The sequence below is a fragment of the Leptidea sinapis genome, chromosome 17 (assembly GCF_905404315.1).
Source record: "Leptidea sinapis chromosome 17, ilLepSina1.1, whole genome shotgun sequence".
Lineage (NCBI taxonomy): Eukaryota > Metazoa > Arthropoda > Insecta > Lepidoptera > Pieridae > Leptidea > Leptidea sinapis.
Genome location: NC_066281.1, coordinates 9,756,634 through 9,770,628, shown reverse-complemented (window position 1 = coordinate 9,770,628; position 13,995 = coordinate 9,756,634). Strand labels below are relative to the sequence as shown.

The following is a 13,995-nucleotide window of genomic DNA, read 5'->3' as shown; positions in this document are numbered from 1 at the left end:
AAAATGTTAAACTCACGTCAGGACACGTGACCTGATCGAAAATTCGTGAGATAGTTGTTGAAATTATGTATGAATGTTGATTTTTCTGAGAGATAAACTTTTTAATGTAAAATAATTGTAATAGTTCTGAAGTTTTAAATATTTTTTGTAATATAATTTTAATTTTTGTGTACGATAGCGAAATAAATGAATATTCCATTTCACACATAAATTGCTAGTACTTTTATACTGATACATAAAGCAATTCATGCGAAATAAATCCGTACCCATTACAAAATATTCAAAAGTGCAACCCGTTATTTTTTTAGGGGACGTTTTCACGCCGCAGGAGATGTTATCCCTGGCAAAACTATTATTATTAAAAGGTAAGAAGTATTTTGAATAAGGATAATTATATAACTTACTATTTAACATGTGTTACCAATATAATTGATTGAATTAGGCTTTATTTTGCGGAAATCCAACTAAATCTGTATCGTGCCAGAATCCGGCAAGATAACATCTCCTAAAGATGCCTCGTCGAATTGGTTATTGGTTTGCCCTGTGCTTCCCCGCAGCATAAAAAAAAATTGTAAAGTCCCAGGCCCATGGGTGTCGTAAGAGGCGACTTAGGGCATTTACCAGTGGGAGACTCCTTTGCATAGAATGCCGGCTAGATTAAAGTGGTACCCATAATCTAGCCAGCAGGAATCTGTAATCATTATTGATTATCGGTTTGAAGGGCGCCGTAGCTAGTGAAATTACTGTGACGAGCGCAATTGTAGTGCCGCTCAGGATTTTTGGGTTTTTCAGGAACGCTTACCGGCACTGCATTGTAATGTGCAGGGCGTATCTGAACGTCCTGCTATTCTCATCATTTATTGTAAAAAGAAATCTTATCGGAATTAACAAGCAAGAAAACTCATTCACATTTAGAGGACTTAGCAAAACTAAAATATGTAATATAATTATTTTTCAGTGGATAATCCAGGGGGTAAGGATACATAAAATTATTTTCTTGCTATTATATAAAAGAGTGTTTTCTGCAATCTTTGTGACGCTGTGTGATAGCGAACAAGGACTCTAAAAACCAGTACAAATGGGACGGGACCTTCTTGATTGACATGTGAAAAGAGAGAGCTCTTTAAACGTTCATACAAACAAACGAAAATGCTGTTATTACAATATGTAAAACATTGTTAAGGGCACGAATAGTTTACATCAAAAGTTGCACTAAATAACTTTAGCAATAACAAACATCCTAAATTACCGGTTAAGCAATAATGAGTTGCACCTTTTGACAATTTTAGATGACGTCATAACTTTAACTGTTATCGGTAATCGTCCAATCTTCGCCGGTTAAAGCTATTGTTAATGTTACAATATAGCTAATGTGGTTTAGTTTGACTTCCGAAACAAAATATTCTCATATAGGAATACGATGGTGCAACACATTTCTCAGTCTATATTAAAGTCTCCATTACTGTTAACGTTAAATTTGACTTAAATCTTAACAATAATAGTTAATATGATGCAACCAACCCTTATAATTCTAAAAATGGAATAATTCAATTTGAAATATATGCCAGATAGGCATTATTTGAGTGATATACTAGTCTTTATAATGTGAAAACAATTTATAAATTTCTTACGGAAAGCCGTTCACAAATGTAATGTCAGCCTAGCGAAACTCTTTAAGAAAAAAGCGATTCACTCGATTGTATGAAAGACCTGTCAGCGCTTGCGCTTAACTAACGAAAAGATTAAGTGATGCATCCACAATTCATTAATTTATAGGGAAATTTGTTCAAAACTGAACTGTCTAAATTTAATACATAATTAGAACGAACACCGAGTACTGTAGTATTTTCTGTGATTAAATCGTGTGTTACTAAAAAAAATACAAAAAAAAAAAAAACTTTTTGCGTAAAAGTTACTTCTTAAGATGTACTCTCTTTAAATATTGATAGTATCCCACCAGTTAAACTGATAAACCTTAAAATTGGTGGACAGAAACTAACCTAGCGAAATCGATTCACTCGATTGTGTGAAACGAGCAGTCATTGATAGATTGACAGATGACAGAGATAATCTTGTTAAAAACAGTGATAGCCGAAATCCACTACGTTTTAAGCAGCTGTTCGATTTCAAACTTAGTCGGATTATACTTCGTCGCTAATCGCCTTACTGTAATTACGACTATTTCAAACTTATTTCAAATCTCACTGCAAGTTTCAAACTAAACTAAATATGAATTTTTACTTAAGCAAGCCCACCTCTTATTGCGTAGTATTTACATCCTCTTTGTGCAAAGTGTGTATTGCACGTTTCTTCTGTTTAAATTTACCTACAATGAAAATTTCAGCATAAATTGTTTCTTTTATATACTTAGTTTTTATTGAATTATCTATTAATACGGCTTTACTTACGTTTTTGTCGGTGTCGGTACCGACTAGTTTCGGACCATTCCGAGGTCCTTCATCAGAGTGAATGTGGTGGGTGGTATCGCGCACTACGAGCCCAAGTCCGCAGTAAGAGGTGGGACGTTATCGCGAACCCACCACAGTCACCCTGATGAAGAACCTCCGAATGGTCCGAAACTAGTCGGTACCGACACCGACAAATAGTTTTTATATTATTTTAGCATCTTGAATTAACTTTTTCTTCGATTTCAGAGGGCAAAGGTTTCGTAAGTTCATCTCATAGCCCCGAACAGCTCGCAGATCAGCTCTTCGAAGCATTCTGTTAGTATTTTTTTTAAAGCCCTCAATTGTTTGTGTGATAATATAAGCAAGTATTTTAATCGATAATTTTCTTTTTACAGTTACTACGTTTCATCGAATCGTGACATTAAAAGGTTGTGTGTCTTTTTGTCTTATAAATTCGATGATATAAATATTTCTTTTTTTTTTAAAGCTAATAAGGTGCAAGGGTAGTATTTCCTCCGTGCGGAGCAGGTCCGCATGCATGCACTACGAATGCTACTGGCCCCAAGCAAGACAATTTCTGAAACCAAACAGCGTTCCGCACGCATGTATAACATAATAGGATGCGGGTGGTCTGCACACGGATGGATATCCGCGTGACAGGAAAATAGCCCTTATGTTTTTGCTAGTGGAAGGGATATTATCACAGAATGCCGGCTAGGATACTGCAGCAGCGCGTTGTTCTACCGACAAACAGTAATATGCAATCTTTATTGAGTTTCCGTTTGAAGGGCACCTTAGTGAAATAACTGGGCTAATGGGACCTAACATTATGTCTCGGAGCGACTAGCGCAATTGCGATTTCGTTCAGAGTATTGGGTTCAAACAAAAATCATGAGCGACACAGCATTTTAACTAGACGTATCACTTACCATCAGCTTAGCTGTTTGCTCATCTCTCACTTTTCCTTTTATTATTATTTAATATTTAAAATCTACAGCACATTACATTACTTATTAGCAAGATAATATAGTACAAAACATTGCCCAACAGTGATTTGTATATTTATAGACAAAACAAAATATGATTTAAAAGATAGTCTGGGAGTTTCTTATCAGTTCTTCTCCCCATGACCTTTTACGAATTGATATAGCTTCATGACGTTTACCAAGTGTTGTTGTGTTATGTTATTGACAAATACTATAGTAAATCTTAATATATATAAATTACGTGACACGTTGTTTGTCCGCGATGGACTCCTAAACTAATGAACGGATTTTAATGGGGATTACTTCATGGAGTGCAATTTAGTATAACTTGAGAGATAGGATAGTTTTTATTTTGATTTGGGACCCATAATTATTTTTATTTTCAATATTTATTTTGTATCTAGACATATTTTCTATGAGAAAAATTATTGACGCACGGTTTGACAGTTCTGCCGTGAAACAATTTCATTATAACAACAGAGAGCATATTTTACGAAATAATTCTTGATGATATGAAATATTATTTACATTATAATTCATAAAAAAAAGTATTTTATTTATTATGTACAGCACAACGTCTGTCGAGTCAGCTAGTAAATATATATTTCTATTCTAGTATTCTCTCGAGTTAATTATCGATAAATGCATTCATAAAATAATGTCGATGTTGTCTTTTTAGATTACGATATAACTGGTCTGGATGCCCTACAAGCCCTAGCCCTTAGCGGACAAGGTAAAGCATATCACTGTTTATATACAGTCCAGTTCTATATTCATAGTTAATTCATTCTTATTATTTTTAACCGACTCCCAAAAAGAAGTCGGTATCAGCGTAGGTTTGTAACTACATGTTAAAAGTGAGATTTGCTTGAGTCGCACGCCCGACGTTAGGAGGCGATAGGCGAGAGTGGGGCCGCGGCGAGGACACGATTTAATTAATTAGATTGTATAAAAATACGCAATTATTTTCATACTTATTAGTGCATATTATATCTCTAGATTGTTTTGGAATAGTGTTTTTGTAGTCGGTTGTTTTTTTGTTAAAATTTTTTTCATATTCAGAAGCCACATTTGACGAAGAACATGAGGGAGACAAGGAATTGAGAAAATCAATGACGTTTCGAGGTAAGATTTATTATATAATATTGATACATTTTTACACAAAAAAAAACAAAAAAAAAACCTACAAAAAAAAAGCCTACCTACCTTGCCCAAAACTAGGCAACGATATATTTAATACAATATACTTACTTAAAAAAAAGTATATAAATACTTATAAACATCCATGACTCGGAAACAAACATTCATAATAATCATATAAATTTTAACCTACCGGGATTCGAATCCAGGACTTCTAGCGAACTAGGCAGGGCCACTAACCACTGGGTTCTACATGGGTCGTCGGATAATGTGAAATACACTTTCTTTCTGCGGTTGATAATGAACGCATGGCATTTGTGATCTACCAATATAAACACATAAAGGCTGTAAGTTTATAAACACAAACATACAAAACTTGAAAATCTTTATAATATTACCTAAAATAACTCGGTCGTTTATAAATAACTAGCTGACCCGACAGACGTTGTTCTGTTCATATTAAAAAAAACTCTTGCGGGTGGACTTTCGTAAAATCCGTTCTTAGCTGACCTCTACTCGGCGAAAGGAATATTCCTACCAAATTTGTATTATGTTTCAGATCAAATCATTAAAGTGCCAAGTGGACCGAGGACTTCAAAGTATAATCGTAAGTTTTTTTTTACTTGCTTCATATTTTACACATATAAATAAAGATGTAACAAGATAATTAACGTTTACAACAAAATATATTTCGATAAACGGTGCTTTTAAACTTTTAATTTAAACGAAATAAATATACATACTCGTACTGATATAAAATACAATAACTGGTATAACATATATTTTTTAGGAGTATAGGAATAACGGGTCAACTGATGTTAAGTGATCAGCGCCGCTCACATTCTCTTGCAGCACCAGAGGAATCACAGGAACATTGCCAGCCTTTAAGGAAGGTGTACGTTTTGAAGGTACTAATGTCGTATCGTCACAGAAATACCGCATATGGAAACTCTTTCCAGAGCTTGTCTGGACGAATAAAGTTCATTGAAAACCGCACTGTGGATGATGGACAGATGGTGGGGATGATATTCTAATTTGTGACGTGTCGTCCGAAGATGGAATCAGATCAAACAGATCATCGGAACACTCTCCGTAAATAGATGCGGTAGAAGACATGCAATGAAGCGACGTCTCTGCGCAACTCCAAGTGATCGAGCAGTTTATAAAGCACTGGATCCTCGAAAATTCGAGCAGCTCTGCGTTGCACACGGTCAAATGGTTCGAGCTGTTACTGGAGAGTGCCAGACCAGAGATGATAGCAATACTCCATATGTGGCCGGACCCAGCTTCGAAAAATCTCCAATTTGGCTTTGCCTTCCAAATGAACTAACTACTGCATATATTTTTGTTACAGTAATTACAAAGAAGGTTAACATTACTAAAGCATCGCCTAAACGACGAGGTATGTTCATAGTAATCTATAAAAACGTATTTATTATAATAACTAGAGATTTTTTATAATCTATAGAACCTATATATGTTGAGAATTAGGCAAGAATATTCCCTTTGCTGCCTTAAAGATAGACACCTGACATGGGATTTTACACAGTTACTTTCCAGAATTTTATTACTATTCATAGCATAACTACGTTACGAAACACAATTTAAGTGATAAAATGTGGCTGTAGTGTTTGATGAGCAAACTAGATGAATTAATAAATTATTTTTCTATCAAAACAATAAACATTGCTACCAATTACAACGTATTTTTATGACTTGTATCCATGTTTCTTTAGGTATAGAGCTTGCAAAGAAGCTAAGTAAAAAGAGACGTTTGGTAATACAGAAAAGAAGGAGTGGAAAAAATAAAAAATCTATGAAAAGTAAACTAAGACGTGGCCATGGGAAAAGACATAGACAATCTAGACACAAGAGTAACAGACAAGGTACGAAAAGAAGACGATTAGCTAAGAATAGAAAAGGAAAGAGGACAGAAGGTAATTAAAATAGAATTGCAATCAGAAAGTTAATTTGCCGCTCTATATTTGTTGTACTAAATACCTAGATATTGCTTATATTATGTGCCCATTTAAACATAAATAAGACTGATTTTTTTCGAAGACTGAAGATAAAATTATCAGACATAATGAGTCCAAACGCATTTTATGTGTGCTACTATAATAATTATTGGATTATAATATTTCAAAATAACTTTAATATTTTGTGTTTTTCTTGAGTTTGGTCTGGAAGAATGAACTTTATAATGTATATTCTGTAATTATAAAACACACCCTTTTTTATATAAGAGGGGGCAACCGCCCATGGACATCTACAACAACAGGTGTCAAGATGCTTTGCCGGCCTTTAAGGTGGTATGCTCTTTTCTTGAAGGTCCTAAACTCATAACGGTTCGGGAAAACCGCAGCCGTTAATTGATTCCACAAAGTGGTTAGCGAGGCAAGATTTTTTTTGAATGCCAGACGTCAACGTATACAACAAATACATAAACTAATATATAAACGTATTTATAGGAAGACAAGCAAATAGAGCATGTCATTGGAGATATGAATGCAGGAATCCACTTGATCTTGAAACTTGTCAATTGTTTACCGAGTGCAAAAACAGTTCCAGGAAGCAAAATAGTGAGTTGACATTTAATTTACGTTTCTTTGTAACTTTTTCTTAACTCTACTAACGGCTGTTCCCAATATTCAGTATATCTCCGGTTGTTGCCTACTTGAGATAAAGATCGTAACTATCGTTGACTTTTCTGTCCCAATAAATATATCGTTGTTGAAGTGGTGGTGGTGGTTTTAGGAGAGATATTCATCATCATTTCAGCCGGAAGTCGTCCACTGCTGGAGAAATGCCACCCCAAAGATCGCCATGACGATCTGTCCTGCGCTGCCCTAATCCAACGTATTCCGGCGATCTTGACAAGACCACCAACACTACGAGAACTTTACTGTCCCAGCGGCCATCTGTCTGTCGAACTATGTGCCCTGCCTACTGCCTCTTCAGTTTCGCAACCACCTGGGCTATGTCGCCGACTTTCGTTCTCCTACGCATCTCCTCATTTCGATCTCGCAGGGAAACTAGCAGGAAAAGGAAAGATTTTTTTCACCTCTCCTCGAAAAAGGCGCTATTGCTACGTGAAAACTCTCAGCAAAAACGCTTTTTGCTGCGAGCGTGAGGCAAAGTGAATTAAATTTCGAACCCCACGTGACCATACATCCGGGAATTACTCCGCGTTAAAAAATAAACAATGCGATCCGGTGCGTTCCGAAACTCATTTTAGCCTAGCGTATTATCTCATTGTCACAAAAATTTATATGTTACTTATCGAAATTTAGATTTATATATTTTACTATTGCCTCTTTAAAGACATAATAAAATAAATACTAGTAAACATTATGATCGCTTACTTAAAAATATCATGTGAACGCAACATCTAAATAATGATATTTATAATAAACATTGTTAGATATTATCTTAATTGTTTCTCTTACTTATAACCTATAACACTTTTCTCGCTAGTCGAGGTGAAAAGTTGTATGATTCACACGAGAGCAAATTTGTTTTTTCTCGTGCCTTTAAATCATTCACTACCTCAGTAGTCTATATTAGAATACTACTTCGCCAATTTGTGATTTAAAGTCAGCACTCGCAGCAAAAAATAACTTTGACCACGTGTTGAACAAATAACTAAATTATACGTTTTCCACAGATACACCCGCGCCGCAGGATAAAGTCCAGATTTCAAAACTAACGCAAGATTTTCGCAAAGCGTGTATGTATATTAAGATAGCAATTAGAAACCCACACTTTCATTTTATACTTCAATTATTGTTTCATTTATATAAACAATTATCTTTTTAGTAGGAATTTCCGAAGTGGACGAACAGGTTGAGAAAATATGTAAGTTTAAAATTATTCTATACATAACTTACTTACTACAATTAGAAAGTCCTATTGAATTTCTTACGTGGATGAAACTTAGATAATTTATACGTCTAAAGCCTATTGCTGTTAGGCAACGCATGAAAACAGGCAAGGTTTATTACTTCAGTGTGCATGACAAGCTACGTCTTACACTCGCGATTTGTATGTCTTCACTTTATTTCGACGTGTTCACAGCTATCAAAGTCTATCTACTTACATGAGTTATGGAATATGGGATAATCAAAAAATCTATGCATAGCAATATTTATTAATCTTTAAAAGATACTTATCTTTAGTCTAAATATATACTATGCTTAGTGAAAGAACAAGATATCGGAAATGATTATTAACACGACGATAACCATTCATAACATTATATTAATTATAAACATATAATTATATTTAAATTATAGAACTTACTAACAATTGCTTTCAGTGGGGACCCGAATTGCTCATCTTAAGCCACAAAATATGGGTAAGGATTCATTAATATTTGATTGTGTTGAAGATCTTTAATGCACGAACAATTTAGAATGAATTTTAAATAAATAAGCACTACACGATCAGTGTGCGTGTGGTGTCGCACCAGAATAGCACCACCCCATCTCCTCCCGTTGGTGTCGTAAGAGACGAGTCAGGGAGACATAGAACGGAGGATGGGCAGCAGCATACTTCAGAGAGAGCAACACCATCTACTGTAATCGCCAACCGATTGGTGGACGCCTTTGCCCAGCAGTGGACGTCTTCCAGCTGATATGATGATGATGAATATGAATATGAACACGATAATTTCCATAAATGATCAATATATTCCGTTTTGCTCCCAAACAGAACTAAATCGAATGATTTTGGTGACTATTTTACAATTGCAAATAAAATTGATACAACTATTATGTTAAGTAACTAATATATTAAATATGTCTTTATTAAAGAGAGTGGTGAAAGGATTGAATCCCTAGCAGAATATTTCAACAACGTCATTTTAGCTCAGGAAAAAGGTACGTAACTGTTTTTTGCATTGAATAAGATATTCATGTTTTGAAAAAAAAAAAACCTTGTGTAACATTAAGTATCTTATTGTTAACCCGACACGTGCTTTTATTTTAATAACAAAAGAAAAATTCATAATGAACGCGTTGATAATGAAGTTTGTTGCAATCCAGATGTACTACAAAGGATTAATTTCGATGTTATTTAAAGGATAGTATAATTGGACCAAAGAAAATATTATTCAAATAGTTTCTTCATACTTTATATATTATTTATTAATAATAATTTCAACAGGGTCAACAACAGCCATGCCTCCATCTTTTAATGATGTGGGCAATCTAAATAAGAACTCAGTGGAGGTACTAAATATATATTATTTTGTTTCAGTTAGAATTCCGATTTATTGTTAAAACACACTTTCGTACGTAGCCATTTATGCTGCACTCTTATAAATGTATTTTTGTACACGATAATAACTCCTATAATTGTTTAGGTAGTAGTTGAAACAGTCAGTGAAATAAACGACGAAATCAAGGAAAATAAAGATAAGGGAAGTGCTGAAGACGAAAACGATGGAGCCAAAGGTACTTAAAACTTTAATATTAAAAATAGAGAAAAGCAAACAGAAATACAAAAGACTCTGGTATTGAATATCAATAAAAAAAATAACTCGAACTTGCTAAATTTCCTGCGACAAAATAATCAGTTAGTCAACAATTAACAATGTTTTTAATTTAAAACATTGTAGAGAAAATATTCAAGAATATTTAGTAAGCTTCGCTCAATTTACAAAGTAGAATGGCGAGCTTGCATATATTTTGGGACCCATTGATAGAGATAGGGTACATGTTCGAAACTCAGATATAGTTGTACACAGGGATAAAAGTAACAAAAAGCAAATGCTAAGCATGTTTAAAAGAGTGAGAGAAAAAGATTAATAACAAAAACTATCATTATTATTATTAATTGTACCAAGATTATTTATTGAATTAGGCGTTATTTTAGGGAAATCCATAATAATATAAATATCGTGAGTTTTCTTAAGTGTCTCGTGCCAACATTTGGCGAGTCAACATCTCTTGGGTATGCCTCGTGCAGAGGCGAAAGACGTATCGAATTGATTGAAGATTAATCTTAGCGGAATTATACTTAAGAAAACTCACAACATTTGTACCAAGATTTGTGGGTAGAGGTTTTTTTTACCGATAGACTATAAATACTTACTGTATTGTATACTATACTGTCTATTGTATAAACCAAGCTATTCAGGTTTTCAGTAAAAAATTGGTAAGTTCCTACAATTGCCATTTCTACAATATCTCTATGGCGCATAGCGCTAACTTATTTTGTAATCATTCATTCGTTACCTGCATTTATTCGCAAGGCTGCTTGACATTAAGGAAACTTCAGAATTAACTTTGTATTGACAGTGTTGTCAACCATATAGTCAACATTTTGCATATTTTTGGATTATTCTCAGGCATAACTTCATACCAAGTTTATTTGTAAGGTCGCAAAAGATTACTGTATTAAGGACAATGGAATTGAACCAAAGAATATATTATATGAATAGTTTCTTCGTACTTTTATATATTATTTATTCATAATAATTTCAACAGAGTCGACAACAGCCATGCCTCCATCTTTTGATGACGTGGGCAATCTAAATAAGAACTCAGTGGAGGTACTAAATATATTTTAATTTGTTTCAGTTAGAATTCCGATTTTTTGTTTAATTACACTTTAGTACGTAGCCATTTATGCTGCACTCTTGTAAATGTACTTTCATACATGATGATAACTCCTATAATTGTTTAGGTAGTAGTTGAAACAGTCAGTGAAATAAACGAAGAAATCAAGGAAAACAAAGATAAGGAAAGTGCTGAAGACGAAAACGATGACGACAAAGGTATTGATAAAGTTAATATTAAAAATAGAGAAAAACAATCAGAAATACAAAAGAAGAAGAAACAAAAAATTCAAAGTAGAATGGCGAGCTTGCATGTATTTTAGGAACCCACTAATAGAGATAGTGTAGGTACATGTTGGAAACTTAGTTAAATTTGTAGAACGGGATAAAAGTAACAAAAAAAAAAGAAATGGTAAGTATGTCTTAAAAAAGTAGGAAAAGATAAATATTAGGAAAACTTATAATATTTATTATTAATTACTAAGATGTGTGGATAGAGATTTTTGTTGCCGATAAAAAGGCATAAAAGGAATTAATTTTCTCAAAATTGTTTCCTTTAGAATTCTTTTTGATGTCATTTCTAATATACTAGATACTACTACATACATTAGCGTAAAAAGACAGATTTGTTTACGTCTAGTAAGTCAAACTGAGGATAGATAGGTTATTGAAAACGGCCGTTAGTATTTTATAATAAACTGTTTATTTCATTAAACAAAAGCTTTGTGACTCTGAAGTTAGATTCTTTAAATGTTTTTATTTTATTTAAGTACAATATTTTTACAGATTCTTTACCTGTCGGATTCTCCGCTGAGAACGAGGAGATTTCTAAAGAGGTAATTATATTATAATTCTGCACGATTATCGATTTGCAGTAAAAATCAAGACGTGATTTTTTTTTTTGTAAAAATAAGGGACGAGATGAGCCGGACGTTCAGCTGATGGTAATTGATTCGCCCTGCCCATTACAATGCATTGCCGCTTAGGATTCTTGAAAGACCCAAAAACTCTGAGCGGCACTACAACTGCGCTCGTCACCTTGAGACATAAGTTGTTAAGTCTCATTTGCCCAGTAATTTCACTAGCTACGGCGCCCTTCAGACCGAAACACAGAAATGCTTACACCTTACTCCTTCACGGCAGGAATAAGCGCCGTTGTACCCATAATCTAGCCGGCATCCTGTGGAACGGAGCCTCCCACTGGTTAAAAAGTGATAATAATACCTAAAATTTGATACTTTGCTATTAATTTGCATAACCATTTTTACTTAGAAAATTATCATAAACTATTTTACTTTATGCCACAAGTGGACGGGCAGTATTACATTCAGGTATAGGTTGTATAGAAAAATGTCCTTTCTTAACGGGATTCAGATAAATATATTTGACAGCAAATGTATTTTAAAACAAATTTCTACCAATTTGCCTAGCTATTCCACTTTTGCACTTGCTTATTGTCATTGTGTTATAAATCTATTGTTGTAATAAATAGTAGTTAAGAAAAAGTAAAAACACGATTTTTATGGAAAACCGAACTAAAAAAGAGAAAAGAAATTTAAAATTAACGTCAATTCCTGCCTTCCAGACGATAGATGAAAATTATATAAATTAACAAAAATCTTATTTTGCAAATTGAAAAATGCAATAATTACATCAAATTAATGTATTGTCATCGGTCCTCGATAAATCTACGAAATTTGATCAAAATTTGGCCGTTTTAAGTGGGTCACAATCGCACCCAAATGAGTCATTTACAAACAAACATACATACAGGTGAAGTTAATAAAAAGCATGTAAAAATATGCATTTTTGCGATTTGCGAAAGTTTTTAATAGTATTTTATGTCGCTAGGTTCCAACTAGTAATCAAGAAACATTCGGAGATAAAGATAGAGAAAGTTCTCAAGAAGACTTAGAAGACCCAACTAGTAAAGAGGACCATATTGAAGACGATGCTTCTGACAAAGATCAACCAGTTAAAAGAAAACTGTAACCATTCCTAAAACAACTATTCATAATCAGTTATATAAATGTGTTTCCAATTATTGTATATATAAGATGAAGTTTTGTGAAATCAATTTGGAATTAAATTCTCTGGAATATTATTACAGAAATTTGAAAAAAATAAAGATAGCTCGAGTCGATCTAAGTTGTTTATTAAGTTTCAATAGTAACAATTCCAAAAAGTCCTATTCATAAACAGTTGCATATAAATGTGTTTCCAATTATTATACATAAAATGAAGAATTTGGTGAAATCAATTTGGAATTGAATTCTCTGGAATATTATTATAGGAATTTGATAAAAATTAAAGCTAGCACGAGTCGATCTAAGTTATTTATTAAGTTTCAGTTGTATTCAATATTTCTTTTTGCACATCGAATGTCGGACAAGGCCACGACACAATAGTCTATAAGGCTTCGCGGAAACCACTGACAGTATTGAACCTCGAGCTTTCATTATTATTGTCAAGCCTTCATTCTGTTCACTAACAATGCGTCTAAGTTTATTTTCAAGGAGACAACTATCATCTTCATAAAATTGATTAAAGAAAACAAAAGCTCTACCAAACGAATGGAAAAACAAAAAGACGCTCTATGAATTTCAGATGAATGGTCGTAATAAATATTTCTCTAGAAATAGTCGCACTCGAGCGGAGATTATGAGTTTTCTCTGGATTCCCGTTTGATGAAAAACTTGGCGGCATCGTCTTGAGCAATAACGTCGGTTGAGTTGCATTAATAATGTAACTGAAGCACGTTGTTCTGTGAGTTCATTTACAAATCCGTGTTGTGAATATATTGTTATTAAAGTCACGAGCCCGCATGGCTTGAGTGGCTAGTACGTCTGAATACGTAATACATCATCTTATCTCAATGTCAAATCCCAACTGATGCTCG

At 33.7% G+C, this 13,995-nt stretch overlaps 2 protein-coding genes across 5 annotated transcripts in view; one reads left to right on the top strand and one right to left on the bottom strand.

The window, feature by feature from the left end:
• LOC126968893 (uncharacterized) overlaps positions 1-13,995 on the bottom strand; it is a 269,048-nt gene that overhangs the window by 174,040 nt on the left and 81,013 nt on the right. The window lies entirely within an intron of this gene.
• LOC126968940 (uncharacterized) lies at positions 314-13,255 on the top strand. Of its 4 annotated transcripts, XM_050814168.1 has the most exons (20): positions 314-365; positions 959-973; positions 2,655-2,723; positions 2,804-2,836; positions 4,074-4,127; positions 4,457-4,519; positions 5,094-5,141; positions 5,889-5,936; positions 6,271-6,471; positions 7,006-7,116; positions 8,202-8,264; positions 8,354-8,392; positions 8,853-8,891; positions 9,349-9,414; positions 9,701-9,765; positions 9,900-9,990; positions 11,026-11,090; positions 11,225-11,315; positions 11,883-11,932; positions 12,948-13,255. In XM_050814168.1, exons 1-20 carry the CDS (start codon positions 332-334, stop codon positions 13,086-13,088), a joined length of 1,386 nt encoding a protein of 461 aa, XP_050670125.1. In that variant the 5' UTR covers positions 314-331; the 3' UTR covers positions 13,089-13,255. The 4 variants fall into 4 exon arrangements, with proteins under 4 accessions (XP_050670125.1, XP_050670128.1, XP_050670127.1 ...); XM_050814171.1 differs by lacking the exons at positions 9,701-9,765; positions 9,900-9,990; XM_050814170.1 differs by lacking the exons at positions 9,900-9,990; positions 11,026-11,090.

Excerpts from the sequence above, each read along its gene's own strand:
- LOC126968940 (XM_050814168.1), top strand. The coding sequence starts at position 332 with ATGTTATCCCTGGCAAAACTATTATTATTAAAAG. Across the intron at positions 5,142-5,888 it reads GAGGACTTCAAAGTATAATC|TAATTACAAAGAAGGTTAAC; the intron begins GTAAGTTTTTTT and ends TTTTTGTTACAG. Across the intron at positions 8,892-9,348 it reads TCTTAAGCCACAAAATATGG|AGAGTGGTGAAAGGATTGAA; the intron begins GTAAGGATTCAT and ends TCTTTATTAAAG.